At 34.0% G+C, this 19,155-nt stretch overlaps 1 protein-coding gene across 1 annotated transcript; it reads right to left on the bottom strand.

Annotated features, from left to right (window-relative positions):
* Positions 1–438: 438 nt before the first annotated feature.
* LOC108375107 (gamma-aminobutyric acid receptor subunit beta-like) lies at positions 439–18,505 on the bottom strand (the record flags this gene model as incomplete). Its single annotated transcript, XM_017631189.1, has 9 exons — positions 18,051–18,505; positions 5,332–5,785; positions 4,786–4,889; positions 4,656–4,723; positions 1,686–1,870; positions 1,451–1,608; positions 1,040–1,324; positions 739–957; positions 439–660 (listed from the first exon to the last, which is right to left on the bottom strand). Coding segments are annotated over exons 2-9 (1,420 nt in total), but the record flags the coding sequence as incomplete, so codon positions are not given.
* Between the last annotated feature and the right edge of the window lie 650 nt (positions 18,506–19,155).

The raw sequence follows: 19,155 nt of genomic DNA, 5'->3' as shown, positions 1-19,155 counted from the left end.
GAGGGAGGCTCTCACCCCGATGGAAAGACCAGGCGGAGAAGGACCTGGCTTTACTTGGCGTTTCCAATTGGCACAGAAAGCAAACGACTGGCGTGTTTTGTTGAACTCGGCCAAAATAGCTTAGGCGGTTACAGCGCCAAATAAGAAGAAGAAGACAATTCACATCATTGCCGGACTTTAAGTTAAAAAATATAACATACTCTTGGCAAACCATTACTTTCAGAATCTACAGAGATCTCATACTAAATAGCAACAAAGAGCACGGGCAAAGTTCATAGCAAAAACAAAGAATTTTATACCGAAGTTAGCTTTTTTTTAACATCGAATGAGGAGGTATAGTTACTCTCGAGCCATTTTAACCCAACCTAAACTAAGTGACATATATATAAATATATATAAATATAGACATATAAGGGATGTTTGTATGTATATCCTCACCTTTTTGGCCTCTATAGCGCAAATGTGTACGATTCGTGCCATAGTTGCGCGTAATTCTAAAGCTCGGTGGAAACTTTGCCAGGTCCACAGTCTCGGTGCCTATGGAGCCGAGCGTGCTATTGTAGTTAGCCTTACGCAATGAGGGTATAGGACTCATGCGTACATCCTGCAATTCGATGATATCATCGGCTGTTGAACACGTTTCGGATTTGTCGCCTTTTCCTATCCAAAAAAAAAATAGAAAATGTTGTAGTTTTTTTTTTTTATAAATGTGTTGCATTTATTCACACGGCTATTTACCTGTTTTTCTGCCATCACCATCTTTGGACTTTTTCACTTTCTTCTTGGCACGTTTGCCCCAGTATGTGTAATTGACAGCTGCATATTCGAGTAAGGCAGCAAAGACGAACACGAAACACATCACTAAGTAAATGTCAATGGCTTTGACATAAGATATCCTTGGCAAGGAACTACGCACTCCGGTGCTAATTGTGGTCATAGTGAGCACGGTGGTTATGCCTATACATTTAATCAGGTTGAAGCGGGTATGAGCACTTGAACCGAATATTATTTGCTTTTTCACAAATAGATAGATACTCACCTAATGCGACGCGCGCACTTGTTGCCTCATGGTTGATCCAGAAGGACACCCACGAAAGCATCACAATCAATATGCTTGGCAGATATGTTTGAAATACAAAATAACCAATATTCCGTTGCAATTTAAACGAAAGGGATAGGCGCTGGTAAATGCCCGTTGCCAAACGCTCTTTACGATCGTTCGTTCCATAGCCGATTATTGTGAACTGTGGCAGTTCGGCGTCCATGACACCACGTACGGGTGTGGGTTTCCAATACATGACCACATCGCTGACGGTGTAGCCATCTGTAACAGTTACAAAAGAGAAAAACAAAGGCGGGACAAACAAAAAAACAACAAAAGCAACAAACAAAATTTTCTATCTAAAAATCTACGAATATCACCACTACTTTGTAACATCTATTTACTTACAACTCTCAATTTCCACTGTACAATTTTGCGAATCCAACGGATAATAATGCAAATCCATCATGCAGGCGAGTGTTGTTGTAAAGCGCATGCCATAGGTGACAGCGCCATCGCCACCTAAACGCACTAATTTATTGCGTTCGGTGACGTCGTGTAAGAAACTGTCAAAGAATGCAAGAAATGGGAGAAGTTGTTAAATTTTATTGTCCGATAAGTGAAAGCATTTGAAAGTACGCACCTATTTTTATCGTTCGCAAAAAATGTGTCTGGCACCCAAATTTTTTCTGCGAAATCTCCCGAGAGCGTCAACACATCATTAACGCCATCATCGTCCGCATCGTCATCATAGTATGGTCCGTATGCATTGAAGGCGAGCCGCTCATCGCGCCAATACTGATTCAGATACATGGTAATGGTATAGTCCTATAAAAGGAAGAGTGAAATGTGAGCTTCGTAAGGGCTTTTACTAAATACTTGTATAAATATTGATCAGTAGATGTGATATTAAAGCAGTGATCACAAGATTTTTACCTTTATAAAAATTTGTATATTTTGACAGTCACAGAGGGAACACATCTACATATATATATACATAGAACACCGTGCGACAAAAACAAAAAAATTTCAAAACACACGAAAGAATCGATATACTCACGAAACTATGGGCCAAATATAGTAAAACTGCGTTTTTAGTTTTTAACTTTGACGTCAGGATTTTTTTTCAAAGGTCTTTGAATTTTTAAAGCTGTGATTAATTCAAAAAATTATTTAAAAAGTTCAGTGCAATGAAGAATTTCACTGATTTTTTTTCAAAGGTCTTTGAAATTTTAAAGATATGACTGATTCAAAACATTATTTGAAAAATTCAGTGCCGTGTAGAATAACAGTATGAGATACTACAAAATTCTGTAGAATTTAAAAACAATAAAGTTTTTTGGTTTACAAGGACGAATAGGTACTGGAAAAGCGCTTTTAATAAATTTTATCTTTTTAAGTTAATAAAGTTTGCAAGACGAAATTCGGTGATGAGGTCGTCAGTATACTAGTCCTACAACAATAATGAAAAAAAAAATATATTGCAAATTTTTAAGGATATTTTTAAGCACAGAATTTGTGAAAGACATTTTCCATCCCCGTTCATCCTTATGCACCAACAAATTTATTCTGCTGAAATTCAACAGAATTTTTCCTTTATTTTATTTATTATTTTTTGAAATAATCATAATTTTTTTAATTTCAAAGTCCTTTAAAAAACATCCTGACATCGGAGAGAAAAACTATGTACGCATGTTTTACTATAATTTACCCATAGTTTCGCGAATATGTCGCACGGTCTAATAAAATTTTAACAGGCCGATGTATACATTATAGATATTAAAGAAAAATTAATATGGGCGATCTTTATTAGAGCAAAAGAAGCCAGATCAACAATTTTTAGAATCTTCGTCTGCCTATGCGCATATTTGTACGCGCACCACTCGAAATCTGATGCATAGAATTGAATTCTGTTTTCACCGATGTATTTCTAGAGGTCTAGAGAAAGAAGAAAAAGAGAGACTTGCCATCTGTTTGAAAATTTATGTTTAACCCCAAACGTTTATTCTTCGTCGAATGGACGAGTCGACAACGTACATATGTTGTTCACGAGTACAAAAAGAATAATGTACTTCCAGGGTTAAGTAAATTGATAAGATAAAGTAAATATTCCAATATGGCCAGTAAAAGAAAGAGGTTTAAGAAGACTTAAAGCCGAAAATAATTTTGTGGAAGATTGCCACCTGTTTGAAAAATTCACTAAAACACTAAATTTCACAGTTACACATTAAAAGCAGTAAATTCTTGAGATTGCTCACAAGTCTTTGAGGCAACGGTATCCCTTATAGCTAAAACCGGATAGATATTAGACCAAAACTAAGGCCTTAGGTTATACACATTGATTTTACTTTGTGTTAGAGCGCATAATGGCTATTATGACTGGTTAAATACCCTGAGCGCAACTTTACATAAAATTTTGGTCATATTTCAGTTGCCAAGAATGCCCAGGGATCTATACAACAGTCCAGAGATATTTGGATTACAGCAGGCTGATGGTCATTCTGCCATTCTGATCTAGCAATCAGTTTTCTAACAATTAAATTAATAAAGAAATACATAGTAATTTCTTTTTAAAACATTGGGAACTAATGGCTTTATTCCTAAAAAATGAAATAGGTTTAAAGAGGTTTACAAAGTGACATTTTCATGCAAATTTTCGATTTATAAAGCAGTCAAAGTCTTTTTTATGAACTTGGGTGTAAGAATTAAAAGAAAATTAAATTAAAAAATAAATATTAAATTAAAAAAGAAACAGTAAAGAAATGTTAAATTAAATGGGCTTCTAAAAATTAAATGAAATTTAAGAATATGTTTCTTTTTAAAATAACACAATTTGTAAATAAAATAAAATAAAATAAAAAAAAACAATATAATAAAAACATAAAAAATAAACTAAAATAAATCTCAAAATACTTAAAGAAATTAAAAACAATAAAATCTCTAAATTTGATTAAAAAAGAAGAATAAGAATATAAAACAAGTTTTTAAAAATTATGGAATACATATATACATATCTACATTTTTTTCTATTTAAAGTAATAAAAAAACTTAAATCAAAAAAGGAAAAATTAATAAATAAAAAAGAACAAAAAAAAAAATCAGCAGCACGGGGACCCGACCACGGATCTCTCGAATGGCATGGCAGGGTTTTGCTCACTCGGCCATTGCGATTGCTGCGACAGAATAAAAAAATCTTTCCAACTATCTTGGCTACTGTCTTTTAGTTGTCTTACAAAAGACTATCAACTATCTTGGTCAAAATTGCCCGGTTGGAGTAGAATTTTATCACAAATATTTTTATGGTACATTTTAACCTGTTATTGCCCTGTTTTTTGAGTATTTTTTCCCCTGTTTCACAAAACAAAAAAAGGCTCCTCTTAAGTCAGAAGGTTTTTTATGCGGATTTACCAAAGGAACTTGCAAAAGGGTGGCAACTTTGACCCTCTGTAGAATAAAACTCAGACAAAAACTCTCAAAACGCCGTTATGCTTCCTTTTTTTTTTAAATATTCTTGTTTCGGAAAAAATTAGATTTTGTTATACAGTGTAATAAGTTGCTTTCTAGGTAACGAGGGAAAAGTTTTTTCTCGGCTTCGACTTCTTTCTAAACTTACCATATTGACTTCAGAAATGGCATCAAAGCTCGCAATGGTAAGATCCATACCCACATGCAATGGCTCGCCTGCAATTTCATTAATAGTTTATAGATAGATAAATAAATTTTATGTATTTTGAAAAGATTACCTCCAAAATTCGGACGCAGTCGTATATCATAACCTTGTAGGATTTTTGAGATAGTTTGTGTAACATTCTCCAGGCGACCAGCAGCCATTTCTTTTCGCTTGCATCTGCAATGGAAATGTGCAAAATAAACTTTTTTTTTTAAGAGTATGTATGTATAAGAGCGAAGTTGAATGGGAGTGTAACTACGAGTATGCTGGGGTGCATAGCGAGTAGGATTAGAGGAAGGCGATTTTGTTGAATTAAGCAGGCAGCGGAATTATGAATTTGTAAAATATTCTTGGCTTGACACTTGACTGCTCAACAGTCTGATAACTTAGTTATTCAGTGCGGCGACTAAGCGCATTACATAAGTCAAGGTTATCAACGACGGTATAGGGCGATTACTAAACTAGTATACTATCACACATCGAACAACTTTGCCAGCTTAGACTGTCCTGAGTTTGTGAATGTGTAAATTGTCAGTAAAGTTGGGCGTTCAAAAGTTTCCAACTGTATTCAGCGAATGTGTGGTGGGTGTGTACGAGTTTCTGTTGATGTGGCACATACCTCGCGCTGGGAATGTGCACCAATGTGAGTATGACTAAAAGTAGCAGCGTGCAATAGCCCGTTCGCCGAGTGCTTATCACGCCACTCCCACTCAGGCTAGTTCTTCTGCTGCTGCTGCTGCTGCACTCTTGCGATTTTCTTCTGCCTCTACTACTGTTGCTTCCATTCGTTTTACACATTATCGTGTTTTTGTTGTTGTACTTCGTTGTGTGATTGCTGAGTTGGCGGTCATACGTGATATCCCGATGTTGGTCGTGGTGGTGATGAGCGATATTTAGTTGTGTGGTTTAGTTGGTGTGGCGAGTGTGTGGGTGTTTTTTTTTTGCCTATATTGCGTATGTCATGGGAATAGTGCGTTAAAGTTGTGTTCTTGCATTTTTTGCTTTCGAAAGTTGAACTTCGCACTGCTTTTGATATTCTAGTTGATTATTTCGTTGCTGCTTCAATGTTGAGCCTGGGGAATAAGAGAAGAATATTTAAATTTTTTTTGGGTGTAATAAGTTTTTAAGTGGTTAAAAATTTATTTATACGTAAGATGAACGATTTCTACCAAAAATGTCGTATTTTCATTGCCCCTTTCCTTTCTCTTTTCGGGTTCGATTCTAACACAAAGGCAAACGATGGGAAAATTTGCACCATGGAAGGTCAACATTTTTTTGGAATAAAAGAAATCACCATAAATCAGAATACGAAAATTTAAACCATAACTTTTTAATTAATATTGAGGAGAAAATTTGCTGTTAAAATATTTATGAAAACAATATTTTGGCAGATTAGGTTAATAATTTTATTTCAGTAAAATTGTGGTAGAGTTTTTAAACTATGTGGTAGTTGTGGTAGAAGCAAAAAACTACCCAAATATAGTAGATCAAGCACAATTGTGGTAAAGTGGCAATACTGCATACCAGCATGAAATATTTTTGGATTTTAAAAAATGTATAGAGACTGTTGGTGTCGCGGTTAGAAGTAGCGATTTTCAGACTCGCAATACATAGCCAGTAGTGGATTTTAAATTTAAAATGCAAAAAAATCGAAAAATGAAAACGAATTAAATACATACTGCACTAGGTCTCCCATTTAATTATGTAAACAGCATTGTGAGGAAATGTGAGGTACTTGAGTTATTCCTATAGTTCTGATTCTTTCATAATTTTTTTTTATTGACAATAACTTTTTAATTGAAGAGTTTATGACAAAATATTCATGTAGAAAAACATAACGTAATTAAGTTCGGAATAAAAAAAACATATATCATTCTTTTTTTTAAAGTAATTTTTTTGACGTCCCTTAGTCCGTTACCGGCGAAATTGCAGCCCACTGTGCGCCTGCTTGTAGCTTAGCTACTAGTGACCAGACGCTACTAATTTCAGTAAGACCTTATACCACATAGGTTGAACTGGCCTCACAAAACCTCAATAATTTTTTTCCATGACCCGAAGATCAACACGAACGAGTATTCAAGAGTCGGAATTCAATATACTCGTACAGCTGTAACTGAAAATATATATAGGTGCCCTACTATACGCCATTGCATAGATCGACTAGTTCATTTATTGGTATAATTATGGATAGCAACGAAACCTCATTTGGGTTGCCGAAGTACGAAGCCACTGAGAGCATTATATGTATTACGAATAGTAACTATACTTAAGTTTGAGGTACCAGCAGCCAAGATTTCAGTGTAAATAAGCCGTAGAAACAGTTGAAAATACATTTTTCTCAATCTAAATTTCCTAGGCAAGAACATCCTTTTTCACTAAAGAAATATTATTTTCTCATGCTAACTGAATAGTATGACAATTTCTTCGATGCCAAGCAAGCTACCAATTTTTTCACAACAATTTTTTTTCCCGCTTAAAAATTGTTCTAAAAATTGGAAATAATGCAACGCCATTCAAAAAAATATTAAAAAGGACAAACTGCTGAACCACCCAAGTGCTTTTCCATTTACAAATAGCAAATATGAAATATAAATTGCCTGCCAGACTCTGCATTGCTGCCTGCCTTTCGCCGTATCGAAATTCGGCAATGCCTAGGTACATTGCGGAAGGTAAATATAGGCTACTAATATATACACGGCAGCTGCTCCTGAGTGGTCAGAACCACCATTACACAGGACCTGGGTTTAATGTCTGATCTGAGCAACAGCTAAATTTAAAAAAAAATTGGAAGCTCGGCCAAACGTTTAGCAAAAGTGTAAGCGCCAAAATATTATTATTATTATTATCTACTTATCTATCCATTTCCATTTCCATTTTCTCCCAAATCCAATGGAATTTCCTTTACGAGAAAAAATACTTTCACATAACTTTTTAAACGAAAAAAAAAATACAATAATTGCAACGTTTTATTGAAATTGCCTGCTCATCATTATGCACCTTGTCGGCCAATGCTAAGCACAATGCCAACAATACTCATACGCCATGGTGCTACGTCTTCGCCACAAAACGATCTTAGTTCACGTTTTCTTTTTCTCTCTCGCTGCTATCCATTTTTGGTTTCGAAACTGTATTCTACATCTTATTTCTATTATTTTGTTGTGCATTTAGTATTGTATGAGTACCTTTCATCGTTATGCATATTATTTCCATAGGTTTTTTTTTTGTCGCTGCTGAACAAAAGTTTATTCAACTTGTTCACTTAATGCACACTCATGCTGCATAAAAGACACTATAGAAAACGGTAACGGTAACAAAACGCAATAATAACAAGTAGGACACATAATAGTAAAAGAAGAAGGTTGTCAGAGGGAGAGGCGGTGGCACAATAGTGGAGAACAAGAGAATGAGAGGGGTAGAAAGTGAAGTGGCAAGTGAAGGCGACGCATTGTGCCACTTACAAATGCACTTGTATTTCGTTTTGTTGTTGTCGCTGTTGTTGTTTTTTTTTCTTTTTTTTTGTTGCTGGCTTTCCACAATTTCAATTAGGAAGAACCTTCAGTAAAGTGCATAATTGCGTTAAATACTAACACCCCGCATTCCGCAGCTGCCACCAGCCGCCCCCCAACATACATACATATATACGTAACGCAGTCGTGGCGCTTTTTGCTACATTTTTGTAATATTTTTTGTTGCAAGTTTGTCATCTTCAAGTTTGTAACCGTGATACATAGTACTCGTACATACGCGCGCACACTCATACAAATTTAGTCCTTCCAATTGTTGGCGTGATGTTTTTTGTTGCTGCTTGCCAGCTGCTGTCAAGTGCACAAGCGTGCGCTTACGCAACTACAAGTGGCTAAACACGAGCTGTGCTGGCTGTCGCTTGCAGGCTTTCGAGCTTGTCGCGCTAGTCGTTGTTGGTTGGAAACAAAAGACGCACGCTTCCGGTGTGCGTGTTATTATCACGGCGTCGATAGTTATTGCCGCTAGCTGTTGGCGTGTTGTGTTCCTTTCTCCTTCTTCTCCTTTGATCTTTACACTATTGTGCAAAGCGGAAAATGTGTTTATTTTAGTTTACTGTAGTTCTGTCGGTTTTGTTGTTTTGTGTAGTTGTATATGTACATTTTGCTTAATCGCATTTAATTCCTTGCTTATCTTTGTCTCTGTGGAATTGGTAAACTGCCAAATTGAGGGATTAGGCAACTTTAGGCAGCGATGTGCTTTAGGATTATGTACACAGAGCAAAACTAAAGTCGTGATACTTTTAAAAAGAAGAATATGAACCCACTCGCGCAACTTTACTCATTTTAAAAAGATTCTTCTTCTAAATCGGCTCAATGGCATAGGATTTTTTCTTAAAGAAAGTTGACTCGGTGAGAAAATTTTTCAGTTATACAAAATCTGTTTCGCCATCTAATCCCCTTCTAAGAAGTAAGGGAAAATATGTTTGTAATGCCGCAAAAGTTTGTGACTCGAAACGTGATGAGTTAGCAATGCCAAAAATTGCCTGCAGACCCTTCTACTCAATGGAAGTAAATATCCAGCAAGACGCTTTGAGATTGAGGGGCGATATGAGTTTCGTCCACCTGCCATGATGTCTCTCAGTGATTTCTGAGTGGGAATGCTATAACTTGCTTGCCGACCAACTTGGCACTCAGAATAAAACAACTTCGACGTGTTTTTTAACTTAATTTAACACAGATTTGCCTTCCTAAACTTAGTTGGAAAGTATTTAGAGGGCTGGTTAATGCCTTGAGTACAGCTTGGCTGTCAGTAGAGACACGAAAACTCCTACCTCTCCAACTATTTTCTACCAAGTGGTCCATGATCTTGAAGATTGCTTCGACTATCTTCAAGAAAAGTCTCAAGCAACTGATAACACTGTAGTGACGTTAAAATGAACAAAAAAAAAAAAACGGCGAGACACGTAAACTTAATTTTGGATCGTAGATTACAGCTCTGGATACCTCATTTCTATATCAGGTAATTTTCGCTAAATATTTTTCGTTTTAAGTATGCATTGCGAATGAAAAAAATTCAAAGTTTAACATGGAAAATGTTACTCATACGCCATATACGACTATGCATGTCTACAGCAGGGATGGGCGTTTTTGAATGAATTTTTATTCAAATAAAAAATAAAATTTTATTCATAATTTTTATAATTTTGAATGACGAATGAATTTTTATTCTTTATTCAAGCACTTTAGAATAATGAATAAATTTTTATTCTTTATTCAAACATTTTCGAATGATGAATAAATTTTTATTCTTTATTCAAACACTTTCGAATGATGAATAAATTTTTATTCTTTATTCAAGCACTTTCGAATAATGAATAAATTTTTATTCTTCATTCAAGTAATTTCGAATAATGAATAAATTTTTATTCTTCATTCAAGTAATTTCGAATAATGAATAAATTTTTATTCTTCATTCAAGTAATTTCGAATGAAGAATAATTTTTTATTCATGATTCAAGTAATACTGAATAACGCATAATTTTTCATTTATTCTTTCTTTCTTGATCACAGTACCAGGTAGACGATTAGAAAATATAATATTAAAATCTACATGTGTATGCATATAAGCATGAATTTGTTTAATTATCTGTATATGTACATATATAATACGTGAAGGGATTTTTTGTCCAGGTCACCAGATCTGCACTGTTCATCCGATTTTAAAAAATGAGGTGTCGAATGAAAGGGCTCGCGCTGTAGAAGTGCTATAAGATTTTACTTTTTCGAAAAGAGTTGCCCCGTTTAAAAAATTGATTTAAAAGTTTTAAACATAAATAAATAATTTAGTACAATATGGGTATCAAGCTAAATGGTTTTGAAAAGGTTTTTATATTTTTATTACATACAAGGGGGTTGCCACCTATTCATAAAAAAAATTAAATTCAATTTCAATTATGGAAATTAGATAAGTGAAATATGCATCACAGTATAGGTGTCGGGCGAGAGAGGTTTTAGTTTGGAAATATTTTAATGAGGGTTGTCACCTAATTTAACAATCGAAAGTAATTAAATTATGCAGAAGTTACTAAGGTATGTGAAATAATAAAACATGGGTGTCAAGCAAAAGTGAGTTCAGAGCTTTACTTTTAGCATCCTGACTATTTTTGTGGTTTTTAAAAAGGGTTGCCACCTGTTTTAAATATTAAATTCGAATTATATTAAATTTATTAAGATGGGTATCAGTCAAAATAATTTTGAAAAATGTTTATTTCCAATCTTCATGCAGGAGGGTTGCCACCTGTTCAAAACACCAGGTTTGAGATGAATTAAAGCAAGAGGTCTAAGAACGTTTTAGTTTAAAAATATTTTCAAGAGGGTTGCCACCTAATTGAAGTGGAATTTAATTCAACTATACACAGGGTGTATGAAAGAACAATATATGGGTGATAAACTAAACAACGTTAATAAATCTTTAGAATATTTTTGAGACGTTTGATTGCCACCCATATATTAAATGCAATTTTTAAAAATGGGTATCAATCAAAATGGGTTTGAAAATGCTCTATCTCTACGCGTTATTTACAAGGCTTTTCACGTGTCTAAAAATAAAGATCCACTTAATTCATAAGTTTGTTGAAATATATATGATAATGCTAGGGAAAACAGACTTAAGAAGATTTTGATTTGAAAAAGATTTCCACCTGTTGGAAAGTCGAATTTAGTTAATTTTTACCCAAATTATATGAAATATTAAAAAACGAATGCCAAACAAAAAAGTTTTAAGATAGATTTAGTTTGAAAAAATTTTTGATTGGGGTTGCTACCTATTATAAAACTCATATAAATATATATCTTACTATATATACAGATATAATGCGCGATTGCATTTGTTTGAAGGTCATCAGATCTGCAACGTTGTTTCGAATTTCAAAGATGAGATGTCAAATTAAAAAGCTTGACCTTTAGATTACTTTTTTAACTATGAGCTATTTTAGATGAAATTTGGCTAACGTATCGCGTATAACTCTGACTACCATTTGGATTATTTATAGGTGGCCACCTGTTAAATAACCTTAATTAAATTTTGGCGTTCTAACGCCTTTGCGGGTATACTAGTGTATGTATATATGTACTACGAGAAGGCATTTCTTGTGAATGTTATCAAACCTGCACTGTGCGTTCGATTTTCAAAAATGAGGCGTCAAATTAAAGGAATTGGTCTGTAGATGGGTTTTTGTTATATTTTTTTTGTGGAAAATTCTGTTCAAATAATTGAATAAGTTAAATGAATTATTACAATATGGATATCAATCGAAATGGTTTTCAAAAGGCTTTATATCTAAACTATATGTAGGTGGGAGCAATATAATCAGTGTTTCCAGTCCCTTTCCAGGGGGAAAAATAAACAAAAAGAAGCTGAAAAAGTTAATTTTATGTTTCATTTAAAGCTTAAAAAAAGTGATTTTTCTACTCGCATGATATTTCGCTGTGTATGAAAATCCCATCCGGCAATATCTAGTCAACAGAAGTTACGAATGGAGATTTTTCTGTATCATGGCAGAAATGGTTATTTTACAATTTTTGATTATTCGTTCCACGGTTGTTTTAAATGGACATTTTCAATTACGCAGTTTAATTTGCTTGGTCGCGTTATTTGCATTTCATATTTTTATTTCAAAATTTGTCTCAACGGCTAAAGATGGCTGCAAATATTAATAAAAAACGAAGTGAAATATAGAAATTTATTAAGAATAAATGAACCTTTTCCCTCTTTTCCCTACACTCATTTATTCGACTGAAATCCCTACGGGTAGGAAATTATCCCTACATGTACCATGTACTATTTACCAGCACTGATTTGTCAGCATTTATTAGAACTACTATATATTTCTGTGTTATTAAAAGAACTAGCGATTACAATAGCAATAAAAAATCGCTGTGATTTAAAAGTCGCAATCAATATTTTCTCTGATACAGAAAAATAGCTATTTCGCCCATCACTAGTTGCATTTCAAACATAATATATTTTTATAGAATTTTTAAAATTCTTTCAGATGAACAAAAAACAGGATTATATACATTTATTATTAATCTGAACATTTTCAAACAGATGGCAATCCTCTTCAAACGTCTCAAAAATATTCTAAAGATTTATTAACGTTGTTTAGTTTATCACCCATATATTGTTCTTTCATACACCCTGTGTATAGTTGAATTAAATTCCACTTCAATTAGGTGGCAACCCTCTTGAAAATATTTTTAAACTAAAACGTTCTTAGACCTCTTGCTTTAATTCATCTCAAACCTGGTGTTTTGAACAGGTGGCAACCCTCCTGCATGAAGATTGGAAATAAACATTTTTCAAAATTATTTTGACTGATACCCATCTTAATAAATTTAATATAATTCGAATTTAATATTTAAAACAGGTGGCAACCCTTTTTAAAAACCACAAAAATAGTCAGGATGCTAAAAGTAAAGCTCTGAACTCACTTTTGCTTGACACCCATGTTTTATTATTTCACATACCTTAGTAACTTCTGCATAATTTAATTACTTTCGATTGTTAAATTAGGTGACAACCCTCATTAAAATATTTCCAAACTAAAACCTCTCTCGCCCGACACCTATACTGTGATGCATATTTCACTTATCTAATTTCCATAATTGAAATTGAATTTAATTTTTTTTATGAATAGGTGGCAACCCCCTTGTATGTAATAAAAATATAAAAACCTTTTCAAAACCATTTAGCTTGATACCCATATTGTACTAATTAATTTATTTATGTTTAAAACTTTTAAATCAATTTTTTAAACGGTGGCAACTCTTTTCGAAAAAGTAAAATCTTATAGCACTTCTACAGCGCGAGCCCTTTCATTTGACACCTCATTTTTTAAAATCGAATGAACAGTGCAGATCTGGTGACCTGGACAAAAAATCCCTTCACGTATTATATATGTACATATACAGATAATTAAACAAATTCATGCTTATATGCATACACATGTAGATTTTAATATTATATTTTCTAATCGTCTACCTGGTACTGTGATCAAGAAAGAAAGAATAAATGAAAAATTATGCGTTATTCAGTATTACTTGAATCATGAATAAAAAATTATTCTTCATTCGAAATTACTTGAATGAAGAATAAAAATTTATTCATTATTCGAAATTACTTGAATGAAGAATAAAAATTTATTCATTATTCGAAAGTGCTTGAATGAAGAATAAAAATTTATTCATCATTCGAAAGTGTTTGAATAAAGAATAAAAATTTATTCATCATTCGAAAATGTTTGAATAAAGAATAAAAATTTATTCGTCATTCAAAATTTTTGAAATGATGAATGAAAATTTATTCTTATTTTTTTTTTATTCAATTATTCATTTTCTTGATTTCGCCCATCCCTGGTCTACAGTCATGCAAAATATGGCGTATGAGTAACTTATTTTCTGCTTCCATTTCTTACAAAACGTTAAAGCACATTTTTATTTGTCCATGTCAAACTTGCTTATTTATCAATAGATTTTCATCGTTACTAGCTTGATTTTTTGGAAAAATAACAGGCTTTAGTACAAATAAAAATCTACAAAAGGGTTGATATTTTCTTAATTCTTTACTTGTTATAAGTCGATTTTTTTTTTGTATAAAAATGAAAATATTTCCGAAAATCACGTGATTTGGGAAAACGGTATAAAGATCCGTAATATACGACCCAATATTAAGTTTACGTATTTCGGCATTTTCTTGTGTCATTTCAAAACATGAGATTTTCCCAACAGTGTAACGATTTCGATTATAGAGTTGCAAGTCCTCAAGATCCTTATTGGTGACAAATTATACGTTTTGCCAAGAGCAGCTCGTTGGTTGCTTGGTTGAAGTGGCGAGTTTAACAGCTCCAATTAGCACTTATGCGTGCCGTTTTAAAACCACTACTCGCAATTTAACCTGAATAGAAGTTCGTTATTTATCTCAAACCCAGCATGTGCAGTTCAGGAACTTAAGAATCTGCAGTGGCTTAATTTCATTTTGGTCTGTTAAAACGAAGAACCAGGGTTTGCATAGAAACCTGATTCTAGCCCTACATAGTGCTGGGCAATCGCAGAGCAGATCGCTCCACCGTTTCTTCTCCACTACAGGAAAAGATTTGGGTGTTAAGCTCGTTTGTAACCAGATCCACTGAAATTTATAGTTCATAATCTGTCCTGCCGAATTTTGTATTGGAAACTTAACGTTCAGGTGATGTTTGCGTTACCTAACCCTTTCGGGGCCGTAAGCCTATATTTATACTAAATATACTCGATGAAAAATAAACCTTCGCCTATTTCGAGGTTGGTAAAAATCCTGATTTTTCTTAAAGAAAAGATAAGAAAAAAAATATTTTTTTCAACACAATTTGCTGAATTTCCCTTGTGCAGACTCAAATGTTACTCCCAGTTTTGAGCACGGATCTACCAGTTACCGCAACAAGAGCGTAGTGCGAAGACCACTAAGAAAACCAAGTCATAAACCAGTTTTTCCTCATACATATACATAAGTAAATTTTGAAAGTTTAATAAAATATACAACACATTTGAAGTGTAGCGGCATGCCCACAGTGTGTCACTTATTACTGTTAGTTGTTGACACCTTTGATCCGTTTTATTTGAGTAACTTGAATTATTTTCATCATTGAAATTTATTCGCCATTTTCTTCGCAATTCCATTTATAGCCGCAAAATTTAAATTTACAAAAATACAAACGCTCCTCCAAAGAGCCTTTGTGCGTCAGTAATTTACATAATTTTTTTTTCTCTAATTGCTTTTACCCTTTCGCCATTTGTTTTTTGCAGTATGCCTTTTCACTGACATATAGTACATATATGAAGATACCACTTGAGCTGCGACGCGTCGCGCTATGACGTGCATTACAGAATTTAGTTACACTTTAAAGTGATTATGCCTAAAAATATGCATCACACATTTAGTAAGTGGGCAAGTACGCGTGACAAACATATGCATACATACATACATACTAGAGGGCTGCATGAACTCATTCAAACTTCTAGCCAAACAGAGTACAGCAGATTTGAATATTTTACTTATTTTACTCATAGTTTGGAATTTTGTACGTTATGAATATACATTTTGTTTTAAATTTTCTACCTTCAAATTGAAGAATGTGAATGAATAATGGAAAACATTCAAATCATTCAAACTCATTTCGGTAAAAGTTTTTTTCTTCAAACAAATGTGTTCGTATTGTAATGGGAGCGCAGCGATTCATAAATGCATATATGTATGTATATGTTTGTACATACACTGCCGGAACAAAGAATGGGCAAAGCAAATTTTTCACAATATATGCAACAATTTTTATTTTAGTATTTTTCGGCCAATTTCATGTAAAAATATGGTTCATCTACAATAAAAAACATGAAAATATAATTCCTTAACTTTCTGCAAATTCGCGGAAATTCAGCAAATTTTCATGCAAATATTCAAGTTTTTAATCAGATTTTTTAGAATTATTTTGAGTATGCAGATTTGTAGCCCAATCTATATTTTTATCACAAATTACAGGCTTTCAGTAGCTAGGAATTACCGTTGATTTTTGTCAGTTTTTTCACGCATTCTCTTCCATACAAAAAATTTATTTCGAAAATACTTTATATGGAAAAAATGCTAAACACCTTAAACAAAAAAAATTTTCGAAAATCAATACAATTTTTGGAAAATTACAAACATGCATTTTTTTAACAGAATTTAATGGGCTGCAAAACTGCATACTCCAAAAAAATTCTAAAAAATCTGATTAAAAATTTGAAAATTTGCTGAATTTTCGCGAGCTTTGAACAAAGTTTAGGAATTATATTTTTATGGTTTTTATTGTTGAATTAGCCATATTTTTATACAAAATTGGCGGAAAAATATTAGAATAGAAATTGTTGCATATAAATATTGTGAAAAATCTGCTGTGCCAATACTTTGTTCGGGCAGTGTTGCGCATAAAAAAAATATTTTGGATATTCATACAAAAAAATTGTCATTTATTTCCACTCAATTTATTTTCACTTTGTTTGAATATTGTAATGTCTACACTTACATATGTATATCAGAAGAGGTATAGGGAATAGGTATAGGGGGGAAAAAAAAAAATCAAACCAAAATCATTCATTCGTTTTGTATATGAATAATTCATAAGCCGTTTGAGTGGATTCATGCAGCCCTCTAATAATACATGTAATATCAAAATGAGAAAAGAGACGCTGAGCGCACTGCAAAGTAACAAACGAGACTACTAACTATGTACGAGAATGAATCCAGCAACAATAAAGCAAAGGCGCTGCAATTAAAAAAAGAAAAAAAGCAAGAAAAAAACAACAAACAGCAGCCTCGGCAGCGAAATTCATTACATCAAATGACAAGCAACAAGAGGACACTCACAGAGGAACTAAAAAACCAAAAAAATAGCTTCAAACATTAACTGAAATAACTGCAAATGGCAGCACTGCCGACGGCAATGCCACGTAAAAGCCATGCTGTGCTGCATTGCCCCTAAAGCAACGCCAAACAACGTCGTCGTCGTCGTCGTCAAGCGCCGGATATGTGTTGCTTTGAGCGGCGCTTGCAAATTTGACCCATTTTGAAATTGGAATATTTTCATACTCGCTTTTGCTTAACACATTTTTTCGCTTATTTTTTAGTTTTTGTTCTTTTTTTTGTGGGGTCGCACATTATGCACTTTTGCTCCTCGAATTGCACTTGAAGGACGAAACGATGTTCAATATTATTCAAGTCATCATGGTGAGTGTGTCACATACATACATATGTACATACATGTAGGCGCATATGAGTGTATATGATAGATACGGACACGTGTGCAGTAGTGTTGCAACTGTTTGTATGTTTGTATGTTTGCATGTGCGTTGTTAGTTATGCATATGACATGCATAAAGTATAGTTCTGCATAATGAATAGTTAATGTGTGGCATCCCCTACACACACACACACACACACACACACACACACACACATACGCGCATACACAAAAATGCACCAACTCACACACCAGCAAAGTAATTTTCGCAGCATGCGCTCGCATGTGCACATTATTGCTGCCTTCTGCTGATTGTACCCGCTGCCCGCGCATATAATTAAGAACCCCGACTTAATGCTGCTCAACACAAACGTTGCGGCTGTGACTTTTTTTGCGTTGATTTGGTAACATGTATCTACCGATTTCTTTTTTTTAAACGAAATTCAATAGCGCTACTGAATTATTAATGTCAAGCAATAATTCATAAATTGCCATTTTTGGCAAGCTGGCACCATTAAATTAGATGTTTTTTTTTTGATTTCATAATGCTTTACTCCACTTTCAATCACCTCATTAACAGACCCGTACGCTTCATTTTTCCGTTCGTTGCTTCTCGTTGTTGTTGTTGTTTAATTTTTTTTGTACTTCTTGACAATCTTTAACGACCGACCATTCGACACCATTAACGCCACTACCACTAACCACTCCGATCCGATTACGAATTTCAGCTTCACAGTTGCAGACGAAAATTAATTTCACTTTTCGCAAACGCTTTCATCGCGCCGCTCCCGCCTTTGTCCCCAAAATCCCAATTCACTTTCACGGTCCGTCTGCTACTGCGACTGCTTCTTCTTCTTCGTTTTCCTATTCTTGTCGCATCCACTGCTCTTGCATGTGCACGTTTGTGTGCGTATGTGTTGGTTGCTTATATCAATTCACAGTCAACGCGCGTTAATCCGTTCAAACACACGAGCTCTCGTACACAGCCAACAAACGAATGCCGATGAACTCAGAAGAGCGTTTGTCATAAGGCTCTGGGCTGTTTGCCTCGAATCCTCGTAAATCTGATTAAAGCATTTGATGAGTACGGCAGCAAGGAATGCAGAGTTGTTAAATGCAGCTAGAACATCTAGAAGAATACTTGGTGGTTGGCGAGGAGTGTGGTGCTGTTGAGAGGTTGCGCGGATGCTGTGTCCACTGAGAGGATGTTCATTTGTTGGATGCTGCGCACTGATGGTATTGAGTGTAGTGGAAAATGAGGTTAATTTCCGGTAATGGCGCCATCTGTTTGTGAGACAAATTCTGAAGATGTGAGAAACTGGTTATGAAAAGCTGGTTGAAAACTGTATATTAAGCCATTATTAAGCCATGAAAACCACTAGAAAGGATTTTTCTGTAGATGGAGAAAGTTTGCACTGTTTCAAAATTGGTTGAAAAGTACGGCCAAAATACATACGACTTAAGGTAACTGAAAGGGTATGAGATTTTATTGAAAATTTTCGATAAGAATCGAAATAAATTTAGTCATCGAAATTTATCAAGTTACCCAAATTCATCGAAGTTTATAGTTATCGAAGTTTATCCATCTATCCATGTTCGTTGAATTATAGCAACGCATCCAATTATTCAAATTGATCAACGATTGTCGAAATTTATAGACACAGAAAATTAGTT

This window comes from Rhagoletis zephyria, unplaced genomic scaffold (genome assembly GCF_001687245.7).
Source record: "Rhagoletis zephyria isolate East Lansing unplaced genomic scaffold, Rhagoletis_zephyria_1.1 Rzeph_scaffold_08517, whole genome shotgun sequence".
NCBI lineage: Eukaryota > Metazoa > Arthropoda > Insecta > Diptera > Tephritidae > Rhagoletis > Rhagoletis zephyria.
Note: the sequence above shows the minus strand (reverse complement) of the source record. Positions and strands in the feature narration are given on the sequence as shown.